The sequence below is a fragment of the Sinohyriopsis cumingii genome, chromosome 11, assembly GCF_028554795.1.
Source record: "Sinohyriopsis cumingii isolate HCF-2022 chromosome 11, ASM2855479v2, whole genome shotgun sequence".
Taxonomy (NCBI): Eukaryota; Metazoa; Mollusca; class Bivalvia; order Unionida; family Unionidae; genus Sinohyriopsis; species Sinohyriopsis cumingii.
The window spans coordinates 20,106,310-20,127,010 of NC_142971.1; the positions used below are offsets into that span (position 1 = coordinate 20,106,310).

Sequence of the window (20,701 nt, forward strand, 5' to 3'; positions counted from 1 at the left end):
ACCTCATTCATGAGTTGAGTGACCTTAGTAAGGAGGATGTTAAGCGGCAACTAGTGAGGGGAACGTGCTTTTAACGTTTGTACTGTCCCATTTTAAGCAAGCTTTCAACCATAATTAAAGAAACAACGAATATTTAGCTTAAGCAATGTAGTACACCTCATGCAATAGATTAACAGATACTTAGCTCACCTGGGTTTTTTCCCTGAGTGCTCTAAATTCTTCAAACTCTTCCATCATTTAATACATTTGGATAACACGTAAAGCCTCTGCATGAAATCCAAACTTATTCTGCATTTTTTTATCATAGGATGGTAAGGCTATGTGCAGAATAATGACGTACCCTCTCATCTGTGCATTTCAGTGATGTTTCCTGACTTTCAAATGTTCATGAGGGGCATGCCACTAATAGATAAAAGTGCAGTGGAATTTTTCATAGAAGCAACCAAATCGGTGATACAAGAGCGTAGAAGTAGCACGTCAAACGTAAGAACATTCTCAAAATCTGTCATTTTTATGGAAAACATTGTATGAAGTCACCTGTTAAATTCTACAGGTTGTTTACATCAAGTATTGAGTCATTACCCCATACGATCCAATATATCCCATGTTGAGAATTATTTACTACAGGTATTATAGACTACATGTATTATAGTAAAGACAGCATTTTATTAAGCTATATTATATTCTTTTAAGCTCTGCAATAACATATGCATGTATACTTTTCCATGACCCTTAAACAAGGTGGACAGGAGGGGTGTGGATAGAATTGCATGTTTGTGTGAAAAGGGTCAGAATGGAACTGACTAGTAGCAGCTGATTCACATAAGACAGCTTTTTGCAGTAAATACGAATGTCTTTTTACGCAGAACTACAGGGATCTCATTCAGTTAATGATCAATGCGCACAAAGATCAGGAGGGCAAGAATGAAGAGCATGTGGAAGGCCTAGACTTTGATTCATATAAGAAGAGAGGTAAGATAGTTTACTTTCACAGGGTTTCGAATTGGGTGGAGCAGCATGCTAGCACACCGTCGATGATAAATCTTCTGAAAAATGAAAAATGAGTTTCAAACAGTTCTCTAGGGATTAAATTTCCATTCTGGAGCATCTGTTTCAGGCAAGTCAGTGGAAGGGATGTTGTGAATGGTGGGTAGGATACATTACTGTTGGGAAGATTTCTGGATTCTACTTTTAAACATAAGGTGATTCCCTTTAACAAAGCTTTAAGGTGCTTTTCTTTTCTATGCTAAGTTCATTGCACTACCAACATGTTATTTGTCTAGTATCACTGATTCATAATTGTTTGTTCATAAAAGATACAAAGATATTCCCGTATGCAACCTACAACAGCACAGATTTCACTTTTGACACATATTCTGTCAAATCTATATAGCCAACCACATAATACAGCTGCCATATTAGTGCAAAGATAAGTACTCGGTAGCGGTTCCATTACCACTAAAATCAATACATATTTACCTTTCGATAGCTAGCTCTCTCTCTCTTTCTCTCTCTCTCTGTCATACACTATATATCTATATCTAATTATCTGGTTATGTGTTTACTGGCGCACCATAAGAGTGCTACTTGTGTAAGCATGACTGGATGTCTGTTTTTTGTCTTCCCTCTCTGATTGTTTATGCATCTGCCCTGATCTGTCTCCATCTGTCTGTTTATTTGCAACTTTGCACATAAGCATAATTTGCAGGCTTGACAGACAATGAGGTTTTGGCAAATGCACTGATGTTCCTCCTGGCCGCTTTCGACACCACATCCAGCCTCTTGACTTTCGTATCATATTGCCTCGCTGTGAACCAGGACATTCAAGATAAACTGAGATCGGAAATTGACAAGGAATTAGGCAAAGTATGTTGGGAGTAGTTGCTGTATTTGTTTATTTTTTCTGATGAAATATTTATTTTAGTTATTACGTAGCCTGAAAATAGCATACATTTCTCTTTTCAATATTTCCTGCGCAAATTTCAACTTTTCTATTAAAAGTTTATCCGTTGATTAGCTTCCATTTTGTTTTTATCTCATATGCTACATTTTTCTTATTCTCCTAATTAAAAGGCCTTTTTTTGTTGCAATTCTTGCAGAGGGTCACATGCTGTATTTAATCTAGAAACTTCTTTTCGGGACATTAAGCTACTCAGTTGAGTTTATTTTGCAATCCTTTACCCAGAGTCTACCATCCTTTTATATGTTCAAATAATTGTGCATTTAAACTTTATTCCAGAGTCAGCCAGTCTATGACAACGTTTTCAAATTGCAGTACCTAGATATGGTAGTGTCAGAGACGCTCAGAATCTACCCACCTGCAAGGAGGTTGGTTATATAATTGGAATTATTGCATAACATTTTGAAAATATTTGTCACTATTTTGTAAACTTTTTTGATTGAATTGACAGTTTTTCACTCTATGCTCACCTTTTTATGTAACTAACAAACTTTAATTAGGAAACCATCGATTTCTATTTCATGACTTTAATGCCATATTTTAGGTAAATGACATGGTACATTAGCTGTACCACAAAACAAAATAAATGTGCGAAGTATTTGTTCCCCAAATCCATTCATTATTCTACTAAAGGCCAAATGTATACGGGTTTCAGCTGCTGTACTACCTGTGATACTTTCACAAATGTTACCCAGAGTACACGATGATTAGAGGTTCAGTGCTAAACATACTCAACTACCTAAAATATGCCAAGGTCATCACAAGCAATTATGATTCTGCTACTGTTGAGTTGGAGCTGTTTCCTGGCTGTAACATGTGAACTACTCAAAAATATTGAGAAGCCTTTACCAGGGTATACACAACTATTTTGTTGTTTGACGCTGATGAGAAATGTATCCATAAGAGACTCGGGTAAAAGCAAGTAAATATTTTAAGTTGGTGATGAAAATGTATGTTGGTATTCATGATGATTATTATACCCTCTCTTACAGGTTCAATAGAGAAGCACTTGTGGATACAGAAATCTGTGGTGTTAAGATCCCCAAAGGACTAGATGTGAATGTTCCAGTCTACGGTTTACATTTTGACCCGGAATTCTGGCCCAACCCACACAAATTTGACCCAGAAAGGTGCGGCTTTCTCAACACATTTGTAACAATCAAGAACATACTTAGCTAATATAGCTATGCATAAATCAAGTGTGATTCAAGAACATTTCGCATGAAAAATTAACCTAAACTTCTGTAGATTTTATCGAGAAGCAGTATATTACATAACTCTTCTTAGTACAAATTTAAAATGTAAAAATGATTGTAATGAAAGTTATCCGCTTATTTAAGAAAAAAACGTTAATCAAGTGTCTTATTATATCTGCACTTTTGCGGATATATTGGTATAAGTCATGTCCCTCTATCTTTCCATCTGTGAGTCCATGTACCCATCTATCTGTTACAGTTAATCATACGTCAGTTGTAGGAAGAGGTTTTTTTCAACATCAAAATTAAAAGCATTACCAAATGTTTGTCTCCTGGTCTGAATTGTTCCCTATAATTTAATATTTTCCTAATATGTTATGGATCAAAGCACGTGTATACAATTGAAAGACAGCTGCAACAAAATATAAACAGGATTCAAAAGTGGGCAAATGCCGATGATTTCAAATTCTCAAAATCAAACACAGTAAGCATGCATATATGTCAGTTACAAAGACATCATGATGATCCTAAGCACATGCTAGTTGGAACACCTATACCAGTTGCTGAGGAAATAATTTTTTTAGGTATTGTCTTCGACAGAAAACTCACCTTTATTCCACACTTAAAGAACTTAAAAGCTTAATGCTTGAAAGCTCTTGATTTTCTCTAAAAGTAGCAGTGCACACAGACTTGATAGAAAGGCCATTATCCACCTATTTCAATCTAAACATGACTATGGCTATGTTCTTTATGGTTCAGCCAGAAAGTCATACTCAAGATGCATAACCCAATTAGCCACCAAGCAATATAACTTGCTTTGGGAGCATTTAGGACATCTCTGTGTGAAAGCCTTCATGTGAAAGTCTTCTAGCTGAAGCAAACAAGACATTGCAAGCATCAGAATAGGTCATAATAAACCCACTCTTACATATTGAAAGTCAAAGACCCAGCTGGGTGAGATTCTTGGAACGAACATTTCACATGTGAAACACTTTATGATGGATTGTTTCTAGCTCCAGTCTCTACAAGATCGTTAATACAATGTTCAACATGTTAGACACTTTTTGATACGGTCAGCGTAACTTCTTTTTTTAAACTTCTTGTTCAAAAATTTAATTAGTGTTCAATCCTATTTATTTTGAGTATTTTCATTGAATATTCGTACTGTTAATCACCCTTACTTATCTTATCCTTTTACAATTTACACCAAAAAAACATTACATCCCTATTGATCAGTAACCCACATGTATTACTACCACATTGTGTTCTTATACTTTTATCACTCTTTTATAATAAACCTTTCTGATTATTCTTTTTCTTCATATAACTGTTTGTTGGGCTATCTGGCCTTATAGTGCTGGTGTGCTGTAAAATGCATATTCAATCAATCAACTGACCAATCAATCAATCAATTGTATCTTCAACTAATTTTATATCTTTTAATGGAATAATGATCATACATTTCACAATGTTTTAAGAAGGGTTATGTGCAGTTTGCCAATTGGGTGATCGGTTTGGAATGCCAAAGATCTGCAAATATTTGAGATTGCTTCCATCACTTGTTTATTTACCAAAGGTCCAGAATTTTTCTTTGATGTTCGCTTTCCTCAATTTTTTCTCGCTCACCCAGTTTTAAATCTTCAAAAACTTTGATGCGACAATTACTTAATAACAAGAAGACATTCTTTCAAATAAATGTGAATTAGCATTGAGCGATATGTTTGTAAGTGCACAGTAAAGGACTTCATAGAAGGAACAAAGTTATAGGATCAGCATGTATAAGGCAAAAATGCCAACTCATTCATGTTTCCAGTCAAGAAGTGAAAAGAAGTTTACCTACCTTTTGTCGGTTGATTCCAGGTAATAACCTTATTATAGAATGATGGAAATTTACTTACATGGAAGAACTCATCCATAACTTTTATTTGTGTTCGTGCGTTTGTGTGTGATTTGGATTTTTAATGTAGCTTTAACAATTTATCAGTCATCGCTACGATATACGCAGTGTGGCAGTTTATAGTGAATCACTGTGATGTCTAGTACTGGAGCATCATGCCGCAGACATATAGCATAATGTCCCACCCAGTCACATTATCTTGACACCAAGCCGACCAGTCCTAGCACTAGCCTCTTAATGCTGTGCACCAAGCGAGACAAATGTTAGTACCATTTTTATAAGTCTTTGGTATGACTCAGCCTGGGTTCAAACCCACAACCTCCCACATCTGAGGCAGACACCATAACCACATGGCCACTGGAACGGGTTCCAGAACTAGAGAAATAACCAGTACTTACATGGCAGTGGTATCCAGTTCTGTCCTTTAATATCAGAGAAAGGGCATTAGATAAATTTACATTTTATCTCCAAAAAGAGTCATAATGATAACCTTGTCCTACTGGCTGCTTATATTATATAATTGCAAATATCTAAATGGTTTCAAAGGGTTTTCAACATAAAGAGTTTAGAATACAAAAAGGAAGAGTCAGTATCTATCAGTCTCGGATTCAGTCAATGTGGATATGTGAGAAAGCTTGCCAGTAGTTTCTCGTGGGTTGGTGGTTCTTTCTGGGGTTTTCCTGGATTCTTCCTTCCCCATTAACACTGACCACCATGTTTAGCCTATCGTGTGCTGAAAAATGGCATTAAACCCCACAACAACAATATATATCTTCATCCACATTTCTGCCTACTATTTGTACGTATATCTTTGTCCACATTCATATCAATATCTGTTGTACTGTTTCTGAAAGTATGATTTATAAAATAGTCATCATTTGTGTTTTTTTCCTTTAAGTGACCTTTTTAACAAATTGAAGAAAACTTCATGAAATTATTTAGAAGAGAATATACTTTGGGCTATGATTAATTCATAAGTATATTATTATAATTACTTCTTAATTATTGAATCCTAAGATCTTTTAATAATTAATAAGGTTTTCTCCTGAGAACAAGGATAACATCAAACCATTCACATTCTTGCCGTTTGGGGCCGGGCCTAGAAACTGCATAGGAATGAGGCTAGCCTTACTGCAAGCAAAGATGGCAATTGTTGGCATGGTCCAGAACTTCCGTTTTCAGACAGCACCTGACACTGAGGTATGTTGGCATGATGATTTCTTTTTTTTTTTTTTTTTTTTGTTGCCGTTTGAAAAAGGCATTTTGCTATGCCATATAGCTATTGAACTAAACAATAATTATTTATCTAAAGCGGGCATAAGTAAGTGTAAAGGACCAGGAACTATTTACAGACTTTACCCAAATATTATTTACAACTGTTTTGCTGAAGTGAAGTGGATTGCATAATGAAAGTCAATTCCTAAAGTTCATTTTTGGATCGAGCATTTGACTACTTAAAACATTGCTGATGCTGCCATTGTTTTCACATGAGAGTAACTAGTCATTTTTACTTTCTTGTAAATTCATGACAATTGAAAGTGATGAGAGCATATTCAAAAATTCTGTTCATAAAGTTAACTTGACATGCAGATAGCGGATACTGTGAAATCTCAAGTCATTGAAATCTTTTCAAATTGGCTCCATCTGGATAATTGTTTTGAAAAAGCAGAAATTTATTATCAGCTTTAAGAGGCTCATTTGCATTTCCATTCATTGCAAAAATAAGGACATCATTCTGTTATTTTCAGATCCCACCAAAGCTTGACAAAGGAGCGTTTACCAAGCCAGTCAATGGAATGTTCTTGAGGCTGGAAGCTTTATAAACCTAAAACATAGCAATTTGACAATAATACATATGGAACATATTAGCAGAGTAAAAAATATTTTGCTACCATGACATTCTCTGGTAAATATCAGTGCTATCATCATAAATCATGCAGAATAATTCCATTATTATTATTATTTTATAGACTTTAGTCAAATTGATTAATCATTGCATAGCTGACTTCTGCCTTGAATTATAGCTAAGAATTTGCACTTCGAAATGTCCATAAAAAGAAAGAAATATAAAAAATGAGTGATTTGTGTAAAATATCAGTGATTTGTGTAAAATATCAGTAATTTGTGTAAAATATCAGTATATTCGGAAACTATTTTTCTGATCTTTGCTATTGTGTCTCCATTCCCAGTTTCAATATTTATGTCATGATTATGTCCCTTTATAGTGTACATAATTTAATATTCAGTATCTAGATTTTCTTACAGTATGAGCATTGTACATATATTTTAAATGGCAAACATTATATATCTAAAGCTTATCTTTGTTCTGTTCGTTCATCTAGGATTCGGCAATTTTCAAAACATTACAGAAGTTAACGTGGCTCACATCTGAAACTGATACTATAAAAATGTTGAAATATCATATACCATCAATACATTTGTTCTCAAGCCTTTCTATAGCACATCGAAAGTTGTATGCAAGGGGCACACAAATGCACATATCTACAATAAAGAAGACTTATTGGTTCATGTGTCTGTTTTAATGCAAACAAATATCATTAGACCCCAGATGTCTTAGAAAAAGCTAAAGAATATGGTTATGTAGTAGCTTAGTGGGTTATTTCCCTTTGAAAAGTTTTAGTGTATTGTACAACCCAAGACCAGAAGGATATTTGAATCTATTAAGTCTTGTAAAGTAATGAACCTTAGCATTAATGCTGAGTACCATGGCCAAAGTGGTCATATATTTTGTCATAAAGCTTTGATGCATCTTCATTCTGTGTTGATATGGACAAAGAAACCTGGTCAATAGGATGCTCTATTTCTAAATTACACCATATATCAAACAGAAATTTTTTTATTTAAATAACTAGCAGGAAAGTAGTTAAAGGAATCATGGTACTAATTCAGTTCCCATAGTAAACCTATGCAAACATTATGATATTAAAAATTTGATAACTTTAAATTTCTGAGTGCTCATGATTGCACCTATGTTTTTTATTAGTACAGACGCATCATGGATGAGAGATTATGTGTTGAGAAAATCATATTGGCAGCATCATTCTCTAGTGTTTTATGTGTGTTTGAAACGTGCTTTCAATTCCACACCGAAGAATTAGGGGTTAATTTCAATAATGAGCGTTGCAAACTTGTCTGTCAGAAGATTGAAATTCCATGAATAAAACAATTTCTATATTTTCTCAATTACAGCTTGGATAAGCTCATAAATCTATCTTTTATTATCGACCAATCTTGGACAGCCAAACCTGTTTATACTCTAATTTACTGGTTCCCATTTTTCCATGTCATTAGTATCATGAGTCCTAGACCCACACTTGATTTACTTGACAGTCCTAGAATTAGTAGTAAACACTGCTTATTGTTCACTTGTCAGTTATTACATTAATGAATATTTATTTATATCGCAAGTTCATTTGTACCAATTATAGCAATGGGGCAATTCTGGCAACATTTAAGTATTTGAGCTTCATTTAAGGGTGTGTGTGTGTGTGATTTAGATTGCTAAAGTATCTTTACCAATTTTTCAGACTTAATAGCTACGATAACTGAAGTGTGACAGTTTATAGTGATGGGGCATCTTGCCACAGACATGTAGTATCATGTCCCACGCAGTCATATTATCCTAACACCAGGCCGACCAGTGTTAACACTTACCTCTTCATGCTGATTGCCTAGCAAGGCAGCTGATAGTACCATTTTTATGTGTTTGGTATTGCTCATCCTGGGTTCAAACCTGTGACCTCCTGCATCTGAGGTGAATACTCTAACCACTTTGGCTACCGGAAACCAGAAAAAAATATTAAAGTTGTCTAATCATCAGTTACATTTTTTTACTGTCACCATTTATCTCTCTTCAGTTTAAGATTGAAATATATTAGCAGCCATGTCATAAATGAGTCAAAGGTCAAGGTGACCAGCTATATGTGCATGAATCATTACAGAAGAGGAGATACAAATACAGATATTACCGCATATTCCCCAGAACACATATTTTAGGTCAGATAAGCATAAGCCAATTAAAATACAAAATATGAAGTTTGAAAACATTCACTGAATGAAATTGGTGGGACATAAAGTCATGAGAATTCATCACCTTTAAGCATGCAGTTCCGCTCCAAAGAGTCTGGTGCTAATATCAGTAATGAGTGTTCCAAACTCAAGCCTGTTAAAGCATTGAAATTCCATCAACAAAATAATATCTCTGTGTTTTTCAGTTACAGCTAGGATAAGCTCTCAAAGGATTCTGTTTACTAAAAGCAAACTTTCATCATCAACTAATCCTGGCCAGCTAAACCTATATATAGCCTATTTTATCTTCACCCATTTCTAGACTGGTTATCATTTTTCTGTCTTCAGTATGATGAGTTATTAGAGACAGGAGACAAAAAGTAAAGAGTAAGGTCATTCTCCAGGATTGGTCTTTGTGGTTCCATATTGGCTTCAATATGGATTTAAGGCGTTATTGAATTGCCTGTGTTATCATTACTTTTTTGCCGGATTCCTGATTTAATGAGACCAATCAGGAAATCCTCCTATCTGTCAGATTAATTTGCTTGTTTGTACGTACTCCCTGCGTCATTACAAATATTATAGCGATTATTGTTCTTTATCATGATTACTGGTTATATCCTGAGAAGATTGAATGGCATTTTGAAAATCTTCCTCCATCTGTCAGACTAGCTTTCTGGCAAATTGGTAATACACATTCTTATGCTTTGACATAGCACAAGGTTGAACTTATTTTTGGAACTTTGGTTTAGTGCTCCAAAGAAAAGCCAAATGTTCAAAATGCCCCAAGATATTCATGGTAGGTGTGGCTGTTGGTAATCTAGAATTTGTCTTTTCTCCTAAACATACCATTTTGTTTCTTAGTCAATATATGTCATGAATGGCGTAAAAAGTATTCACATGCGAGCTAAATAAAGGTGGAAACATTGAGCTCTTAATGAGTCCTTTAAAATATATAAAATAAATTTAAATCTTTCCATCAATATTGTCAAGATCATCACTGAAGTGTGTTACACTATTTAAAGATCGACTCTGAATATACTTGTATCAATTACATATATGTATGAGATAATATATTAATATGGAAAGAAAATGAACAAATATTGGTGATGTATTGTCGTGTTCTCTAATAGCTCCAGATTTTCCGATGTAAACCGAAAAAGCAAATTTTTTCATAAAAGCAGAATCAAACATGCAATATCTATTGTATCAGAAACATTTATAAATGTCAAAAAGTGGGCATGTCATCATGTCATATATATATATATATATATAGTCTTTGTGACTGTGTTTAATTTCAATGACAGTTAACATCGCAGTAAGTGAAGAGAGAGATTGAGATGGAGCAGACAGTACATAAGTGGATGCACACTTGTAGATATCAACTGGCTGTACAAAGGACTTGTCATAATAATCAGGCCACTTTCCTTGCAAGGTATTTACCATGAGCCAGCTCCAACGTGGACGACACCGTTATATACTTAGAATGCATAAACTTGAACTGAGGGCAAAAGGAATTTGATATCCAAGATCAGTCAAGTCATGCCCGAGATAGGTTGCAGCTAAATATATCCACAAGCTATATTCCTCACTTGTTGCTATGAGACGAGATGAGGTGAACAAGTTGATGGCACACAAACTTTACATTTAGCTTACATGTAAATAATGATGATTACATAAATTATAATACCTATCACTCGTATGATTCTTCAAAATTCATAGCTGAGGAATCCACTAATATATTTATAAACCATTTTTTCATTGACAGGTGAATGGCTGGTTTCCCGTCTAGTTCTGGAATTGCCATTTACCTACTACATGTTTTTGAGTCAGATTTATTTATTTATTTATTCTTTTATTTATATCGCTTAATTGTTAGTCTCTCTGCTCATGAATTTTTCATTAATTCTCTTCTTTTTTTCATGTGTTTTAATTTTTTTTGTCAATTAATTTCAAATGTTAAATAAGTCAGTATAAGAAATCAAATAAAACAGAAAGACGAGTTCTTAGGACATCATGTTCAGTAGATATCTGAGGGTCATACACATGAATGGCGATAATAAGTAATCACTGAAGTACCATTCAAACAGAATAATGACAGCACCGAGTTAGTATGTAAAGTTTGCCAAGTGTGATGACCAGTTTATATTGATTATATCAGGTGCTCTGGATATTTTGTGTCACCAGGGACAAAAAAATGATACATAAAACTCATGTGACCCTAGAGACGTCATCACCAGCACTATCTCATCAAGACGTCATTGGCAGCTCATCCAGTGAGATATCAAGATCTCACAGCACAAACCAATAAATATTCACTAATCCCAGCAGGTCCTTGACCATCTTGTCCTATCTGCAGCATTAGCTATCTAGCGTTAACATAACATACATATAGCAAACATGCACGGCAAAGTAGTTGACATCATGCAATAATTTAAAACACGTAAATGATGTTGACATTGTGTAACAGATCAAACTTTGCCTTTGAAATGAACAAACGATTTCCATAGACTCGCTCCAGAAAAATCAGACAAAGTTGAAATTTTGATGCATCTAATTTAAAATTGTGCGAGGCATAAATTACTCCTGCAAAACGATGAAAATCTCTAAGATGCCTTCTGATGAAGTTTTACTTTTAAACATTGGAAACTTCACTTTGCAGTTTCTGGAGTAAGCGCAACAATATGGAATTCCAAGTTGTGTGCAATGTTTTGACAAAGACTTCATACACATTGTTCACCCACATTTGGACTGGGGTCCTAATTATTTCTTCAGGTTCATTACCCACAAATGTAGCCCAAGTCTATTTTAGGATTTGGACACAGTGCAAAGTTCAATGCTAAGAAATGAATGTATATAGCATACAGGGAAACTAACTGAGATATACTTTCATTTACAGCAGAGCTCAGTTGACTGGACAGAAAAATCGTTACGGAATGCAGATTTTAGACCTTGTGTCCATTCTAGTCTGGCTCTTTATTACAGCAGTTATGGTCTTTCAACTAATGATGTAAGTCTGTCTCATTATTCTTAATTACCAGGTATGTGACTGAAATCCAGGAACTGGGAGCTCCTAGTATTTGCATCAAATTGTACGATGATCATTGTTTATGTGTTTTTATTGTCCATTAAATGGTGCACTGTATTAATTGTCAAAACTTGTACTTTGTGTTTGCTTTTTTCTGTTTTGATTCAAACTGTCTCATTATTCGTGGTCATCAAAGTGAAAAAGCATACACTATGAACTTGTAGTATCCAGTCAAGTATGCGTCAAATTGTATAAGGATCAAACTTTGTCCTTTTAATCCATTATAATTAAGTACTGCTTCTTACATTTTCATACATTTTTCTATTTTTCATGTTTATTTATTCTGCCTGATTCAAAATCTCAATCAATTAAGCTTGTGTTCAATGTAAAGTGGCTGGAAACTGCGTTCAAGGAAGGACAAGGTTAGAATATGTTGGAGTTTCCGTTAAATATGTAGTCAGGTGATGCATCCAAGTGCTAGTCTGAGGTGCAAATGGAAGGTAGATCTAGTGAGAGATTTTATATCGCGGCTTAAAGATTAATGTATTTGATAATAAAAGACTACTGATGTAAAAGATGGGTTGAAATAGATGTACGTAATACTTAGTGATGTGTTCTCCCAGAATCCAAGCCGTTTGGGTACGCTATTTTTCAGCAGTAGATAAAGCCAATCATTTCTTGTACACTGGGATCGTGGAAGTCATCTCAAGGTAGTACACAGTAAAAGTATACATGATAACATGAGTGTCTTTGTCTGTTCATCTGTATGTCTCTCATTAAACAACAATTACATGATTAGGCTTATATTTATTTATTTGACGGTAAAGATGGATTCAGGGGCAATGTCGCTTTACATTCAGCATATTTATATAATATTGGCATAGATCGTGCAAAAGATAAAACAAAGAGATTAGGCCAGACTCAGGAATATTGTTGATGGGTGGCATGAACAAATGGGCAAGGTGTCTGTGGAAGGGACCGAAGTGGATGAAGAACCCAGAAGCTCCTACATTTAAAGCATAATTGTTACTATCTATCTACATGTATAAAGAATAATTTTAACTATCTATCTATAAATAAAAACATACTCTAGGAATTGTTCCCTATTTGTGTGTGTGTTAGGGGAGCTCCCCTTATCCCCTGGTGTTGGTGTAGCAACCCCAACATTTTTTTTATTTCGTGGAGGACCCATAATTTAGTTTTCTAAATTGGGGATGGTCTGAAAATCTTGTTATGCTAATGGCAAATGTAGATTATATTTAGTTTCAATTATGAAGGATGTCTAGTAGAAGACAATGATTATTTTCATCTTCAATAAGGTAAGAGACTCCAATATAAATTTGTTTAGGTGTATCAGCGTATCTCAAAGAAAACAAGTAGTACAAGAGCCATGAGAGTTATTTTTAATTTGCCTAGAGGACAATCTTATTATTTTAGAAAAACTGAACACAAAACTGCTCCTCTTCTCTCATTTCTAATTAGTTTCTCAAATAAAAACGTTCTTATAGAAAATGCAAAAGTTTATTAAGTTGTGTATATTTGTCATTGTAACATTGCCCTCTTAGTAAGAGGGGTGGTTAATTGGGTTTGGCTCCCTCGATATTATATCCCAGCAAGAGTGAAAGAAGAATGGAATTTCAACAGAGAACTGAGCGAGAATACTGGGAAGAAAATATACAATACAAGCCCCCTTTTGACAAGAAAATAACAAATTTAAACAGAACAAAATAAAATGGCACTTCCACTTCAAGTTAGATTATCTAAGTAGAATTTAACTGGTGTGTCAAATTTGGATTTATTACATCATCATAACAAGAGGTGAAAAGAGCGCAATGTCCACGATCGATTGCATCACCTTCATTCACTTTGACCGTATATCAACGTCTCCTAGTTCATCCTTCCTAAACTCTAGGTTCTGCCCCTTCATGGACTTCCTGGTCCTTTTATTCTGACCTCCTCCTTCTTTCTTTCTTTTCCCCATACTCTTGTTTTTGGACGGTCTCATCTTGCTCTACAAAAGCTGTTCCTTAAAGGACAAATTTACCCCATAATTCTGCATACCTTCCATTTAGAGGTACATAATTCACTTTATGTTATTCAGAGCATGTTGCTATCCACACACTGTGTACATTCTGACTTAGTATGGTAGGACATTGACCTTGCTTTCCAGCAGCAAGTCTTAAATTACCACGTGAGCGTCTACTAAATATTACAGTATTATTTTACATTTGCTACTACATGTTCGATATCTATTGCGTGAAATTCAAAAGAAATGTAACTCAACTAGGTAATTATCATTAACTCACGATGATCTGTAGCATTCTAACACCAAGCAAGTTATTTCATATAACCATATGAAATCCTACACATATAAATATTTGGATCACATGCAATCAATTCTACCAAGGAACTAATAACTCTAAAATTAAAAGATAAATTGCATAACAATTCTAGCAACAACACTTTCCATGAAATTGAATAAAATAAATTGCAATATAACTATAGCATCAACACTTTCCATGAAATTGAATCAAATAAATGGCATAACATCTCTTGCATCAAACCTTCCCATGAATTGAATACACGATACATAATATAGAAACCTAGTCATAGCAAACACATTTTCATAAAACAAACAATTAATAGAATATTATGTGAACCTAAATTTGCATACCTTGTCACTGTTTCTTTCAGGACTTGTGCGTCCTAGCATTAAGCATACCTTTCTTTTTACACGATGACCACCTGGTCCTTTCTTGTTTCACGAGGAAAGCACTAATCACTTTTATGCTTTCCATGGAGTCAACTAAGTTTCCTCTTCTAGGAAATTTCCAGACTAAAGAATTTCGACTAGGTTCGTCACTTTAAAGTCAGATTGCTCTAAAGTGTACGTCCTAATTTATTTTACCCAGTTAAATGCGGTGGTCCCTAATCTTTCGCAAAAAAAAAATTACTTTCTTCAGATTTAGATGGCTCAGAATCTGTGTACAACAGTGCATGACAATTTCCCTTTGAAAATGTGATAAGTGGACATAGGTTCCTACCAAGCGGTTAGGGTTGTTAGCTCAAATGTTTACTTTCTAAGGACTGTGTTAAGATACCCGTCAATTTTACTAGGTCTGAATGCTGTTCCTTTTAAGTTTACACTGACATGGGGGAGATGAATGAAGAAAGGTCAAAGTGACCCCTCCCAAAGACTTTTCTGGCTTGACTGCGATAAGACTTGAATTGCTCAATGCGTTCAACTTTAAATTTTCTGTAATTCAAAATTCGACACATCACAGTCATCTTTTCATTCCATAAAAATGATAAAACCTGTTTTTTTTTTAAACTAACAGAAAGCATGAAAACAGTCACGAGAAACTACACAAATATCCAAATCATGAAAGTTTCCCAACTAGATCGGTTTGGAAATAGCATTGTTTTTTTATCAAGTGCATTTTTGTCAAAATAAATTTGTTTTAATCTCTAAAATCAAAATATAAAGTACATTTAAAAACTTCTGGGCAGTTTGTTAGCAAAGGACAATGAATAGCTTAGACTCATTTCTTTTTGGAAAGGGTAACAGCAAAGGATAATTGACAGTTTAGATTACTTGGTTATGTACATTTCAGGAACTGAGTCAGCAAGGAACCCAAGACATTGTGACAACTTCATGAAGAGTGTCGGTAAAGGACCTGGCACTTTATTTTTGCTTTTACACAATGAATTTGAAGAAACTGCATTGGTGGAATTGCAGCCACTACATATCACCTGGTTATCTTCATATTTCATTCACGACAATTTGAGTTCTTAGTTAACAAGAGTTTTTAATGAACAGAAGATACTTACCGCCACTTACGTGACACATTGTCTTGGTGCCACCTTCAAGATCGAATTAATGTCTTTGAGGAAGTTATTTTAAAAATCATATCAATCAACCAATGTGACACTGATGTTTGCATCTAAACCACCTTTGTTGCAGAATTTTCATTAACATCCGTGCATGCACCTAGAGCGTTATGGGGTTAATAATGCATAAAAGAGAAGTAAAAGCAGACATGCTGGGTTTCCAAAGATTTCTATTTTAAAATAACTTTCCATAAGTTCTACGAGACAAATTCTGATACCAAAGATCCCGAATGATCATATTGATGAAATTGGTCCTAAGAACGATGCGTGTTCAGACTGCTAGGAACTTTAAAGAACTTTTTACACAAGACACACATAGTATGCTACATTATGCATTTATCATCTGTCCAACAGGAACTTATGGAGTGACAATCTATTCCATAACATGATGATCAAAAACATACTTTGGCATCTAAATATACAGCCATATTTGGCCAAATTTTCCTGGAATAATGTACTGCAAGTTATGGTTTCTGTAGAGACCATTCAAACTCCACAGTAACTATGTACAGTCTAAACTATATTTTTCACTTCTCCCCAGAATAATACATAGGTAATATTTAGGCCAAAGAACTGAAGGAAGCATTTACCATTGCATGAAAAACAAACCAATATGTATATCATGGTATCGATGACTACCAGATGAGAAACATAATTTTGATATATTTTTTTAAATTATTCATTTAATGGCATCAAACATTCAGGAAATGTTCCACCTGATGTGTTCTACTAAATCTTACCCAGATAGCCTCTAATTTATTTTCATATCAAGCAGGTGGAAGCATATTTCAATAGTTTTAAAATTATGTCAATTTAAGACAGCTTTGATAAAAAAAATGAAATGTAGCTAGACTTTGTGCATTAAAATTTGTTTCAGGCCAGAACAATTGTTTTCTTTTAGCTAAAAATATTTTTTCTATTAATATAATGGATGTAGGAAGTTTGTTTTGTCCACAAGTCAAAGCAGAACATTATTATTTATAAACAAATGTGGGAAGGAGATCAAATCACACAAATATAGTATTGAACACACCATCTAAGCCTGACGTGGTCTTTAATGGGTGACAAACACGAATTAACGCTGCCCATAGACTTAGATAGGAGATACTCTTGGGAAGAAACTGGATTTCCTATGTTAAAAGGGTTCAGAGGTTTAACAGAAAACAAGTTTAAAGGGTCACTTTTGACTCTCTCAACCCTTCTAGCCTCATAAACCCTATTGTTCTTATACACCCTTCTATCCCCATAAACCCTTATGTCACTACAAACACTTTTGACCCTATCAATACACCCATAGGTTTAACGTGGGAGCAACAGTTTAAGGTCAGGCGGTAACAGTAACACGACTGTTCCGAATATATACCGGTCTTTATAAAGATCCCTTTTGAATAATGTGTATGGGGTGTAGGATGGTATAGGTAGTGTGTTGGGTAGTATGTTTGTGCAATTTAATCTCCTTGCTTTAAATCCTACCCTTTTATTTTGATAGTAAGTATGGGGACACTGCACAATGCATATTGTGCATGGGGTGTTGGATGTTATAGGTGATGTAATGGATATAATGTTTCAGAGATTTAGTCCCTTCATCGGACATTTGATTTGGGAACAGTTCATTAGTTTTGGATTGTGTGTATGCGGCAATGGATATTATAGGTGCTGTGTTGGATAGTATGTTTGAGAGATTTAGTCCATGAGTTTACATAATACCCCTAATATTAGGTGTGGGATTTAAGAGATGTCACAAGGTGTTTAGGATAGTGTTTATTGGGTATTGTATGGTAGAAGAGATGTGTTGGATAGTATGTTGGTGTGACTTCATCTCCTTCTTTTACACAATTGCCCTTTCTTCTAATAGCTGGTGTAGGATTATAGGCACTCCACACGGCGTTTATGGCTTGTGTGCATGGGGTGTTGCACGGTAAATACCTTAAGATCAAGAGATGTTAAATGATATACATGGAGATAATTTGATGTGTTCAGATGTGTAAGAAATGAAATATATCTGACTCGGGCATTTGCAAAGAGAAATATATAAATTGGTTCTGAGCACGGATGCAAACATTTATACAGTACATTATAGCTCAGGTGCATGAATGTTTCATGTGAGTGAAACAACATGAAAAGCGTGAACAGTATGACATTTGTTGATTTATACAGCACACAGATTTTCAAATATTCTAGTAAAGATCTTACCTAGAAAATGGTATTTCATATATGAAGTTGTTTTGGTTCCCAGCAGGAATGTTATCATCGATGAAGTAAATGTCCGTATTCTTCATGTTATTGGCACATGATTGGGAAAAGGACGTGAATTTATATGCAGCAGTAAAGATCTTATTCATTTTGTCATTTGTTCTGAAAGATGTATGAGTATCGGATCTCTAATTTTATGAAATTGTCTTTCACCAGGATATATTGGTTCCAGGCACGGATGTGATAAGGGAACTTGTAGTAATAAACAGACTTTGGTTGATTGTTACACTGTATACCCTCGTAATACGATTTTTGTCTAAAATAAGGAATAGTCCTTTCATTTACTGGTGATTAGTATCAGATTGTTATTGTAAAAAGAATAGTCATACTTGTGTTTATTTTGGCATCAACTTGTGCTGTGGCAGGCAGTGGCAAGAAAGTCATGGTTCTGAGCACAGATGCATCGCTTGAAAGAAACAAGTATAGGTACCTTAGATAGGAAACAGCTCTTGTGAGCAAAGATTTAAGAATAATGCTGCTAAATTGCAATACCTAAAGATAAGAGATTTTAAATGATATACATGGAGATAATGTGACGTCTACAGATCTGTAAGATACGAAATATATCTGACTCAGAACAGTATGAAATTTGTTGAATTTATACAGCACACAGAATTTCAAATGCATAATATTTCATATACGTTGTTTTAGTTCCCAGCGGGGATGTTATCATTGACGAAGTAGAAGTTCGTATTCTACATGTTATTGGCACGTGATTGGGAAAAGGACGTGAATTTATATGCGGCAGTAAAGATCTTATTCATTTGGTCATTTGTTTTGATAGATGAATCAGTATCGGAACTCTATGTTTTTGTAATTTTCTTTCACCAGGAAATCTTGGCTCAAGTCACAGATGTTATACGGGAATTTTGTCGTAACGAACAGGCTATGGTCGTTTGTTACACTATATATCCTCGTGATACGATTTTTGTCTAAAATAAGAAATAGTCCTTTCATTTACTGGTGGTTAGTATCAGATGGCTATTGTCGAAAAAAATAGTTATACTGATGTCTATTTGGCGTCAACGTGTGCTGTGGCAGGCAGTGGTACGAAGGTCGTGGTTCTGGGCGCAGATGCATCGCTTGAAAGAAACGAGAGTAAGAACCTAAGATAGGAAACAGCTCTTGTGAGCAACGATTTAAGAATAAAGCTGCTAAATTGCAATACCTAAAGATCCAGAGATGTTAAATGAATATAACGTGACGTCTACATATGTGTAGTAAGCGAAATATATCTTGCTCAGGCATTTACAAAGAGAAATATATAAATTGGTTCTGAGCATGGATGCAAAAATTGATACTGTACTTTATAGCTCAGGTGGATGAATCTTTGACGTAAGTAAAACATGAAAAGAACGAACTGTACGAAATTTGTTGGTATCTACCGCACACTGAACTTCACATATCCTATTAAAGACGTTATCTAGATTGTAGTATTTCATATATGAAGTGACCGCTCCGGTGGCCTAGTGGTTAGAGCGGCTGCCTCGGATGTGGGAGGTCGTGGGTTTGATCCCCGGCCAAGTCATACCAAAGATTTACAAAAATGGTACTAACAGCTGCCTCGCTTGGCGCTCAGCATTAAGAGGTTAATGTTAGGACTGGTCTGCCTGGTGTCAGAATAATGTGACTGGGTAGGACATCATGCTACATGTCTGCAGCATGATGTCCCAGTGCTAGGCATCACCATAAACTGTCACACTGCAGACATCATAGCAATATGACTGAAAATTTTGTAAAGCTACGTTAAAAATCCAAAGCACACACACTCATATACGAAGTTGTTTTGGTTCGCAGCAGGGATGTTATCATCGATGAAGTAAATGTCCGTAATCTACATGTTATCGGCAAATGACTGAAAAAAGGACGTGAATTTAAATGCGGCAGTAAAGATCTTATTCATTTTGTCATTTGTTCTAAAAGATGAATGAGCATCGGAACTCTGTTTTTATGAAATTTTCTTTCACCAGGAAATGTTGGTTCTAAGCACGGATGTTTTAAGAGAACTTGCAGTAATAAACAGACTTTGGTCGATTGTTACACTGTATACCCTCGTGATACGATTTTTGTCTAAAATAAGGAATAGCTCTTTCATTTACTGGTGGTCAGTATCATATGGTTATTGTAAACAAAAATAGTTATACTCATGTTTATTTTGGTATCAACTTGTGCTGTGACAGGCAGTGGTAAGAAGATTGTGGTTCTGAGCGCAAATGCACCGCTTGAAAGAAATTAATGTAGGTACCTTACATAGGAAACAGCTCATGTGAGCAACGACTTAAGAAGAAAGCTGCTAAATCAAAATGCATTAGGATCAAGAGATATTAAATGATATCCATGAAGATAATTAGACGCCTACAATTGTGAAGGAAACCCAATATATATATATATATATATATATATATATATATATATATATATATATATATATATATACATAACTCGGG

General features: G+C 34.8%; 1 protein-coding gene across 3 annotated transcripts in view; it reads left to right on the forward strand.

Annotated features, from left to right (window-relative positions):
- LOC149787709 (cytochrome P450 3A24-like) overlaps positions 1 to 7,582 on the forward strand; it is a 28,523-nt gene extending 20,941 nt beyond the window's left edge. For all 3 annotated transcript variants that reach the window (XM_089973895.1, XM_089973897.1, XM_089973896.1), the window contains exons 8-14: positions 362 to 483; positions 867 to 972; positions 1,709 to 1,866; positions 2,240 to 2,328; positions 2,953 to 3,090; positions 6,091 to 6,253; positions 6,802 to 7,582. In XM_089973895.1, coding sequence (XP_089830021.1) covers positions 362 to 483; positions 867 to 972; positions 1,709 to 1,866; positions 2,240 to 2,328; positions 2,953 to 3,090; positions 6,091 to 6,253; positions 6,802 to 6,876 — 851 coding nt within the window. In that variant the 3' untranslated portion in view covers positions 6,877 to 7,582. The remainder of the gene's footprint in view (positions 1 to 361; positions 484 to 866; positions 973 to 1,708; positions 1,867 to 2,239; positions 2,329 to 2,952; positions 3,091 to 6,090; positions 6,254 to 6,801) is intronic.
- The last annotated feature ends 13,119 nt before the right edge of the window (positions 7,583 to 20,701 follow it).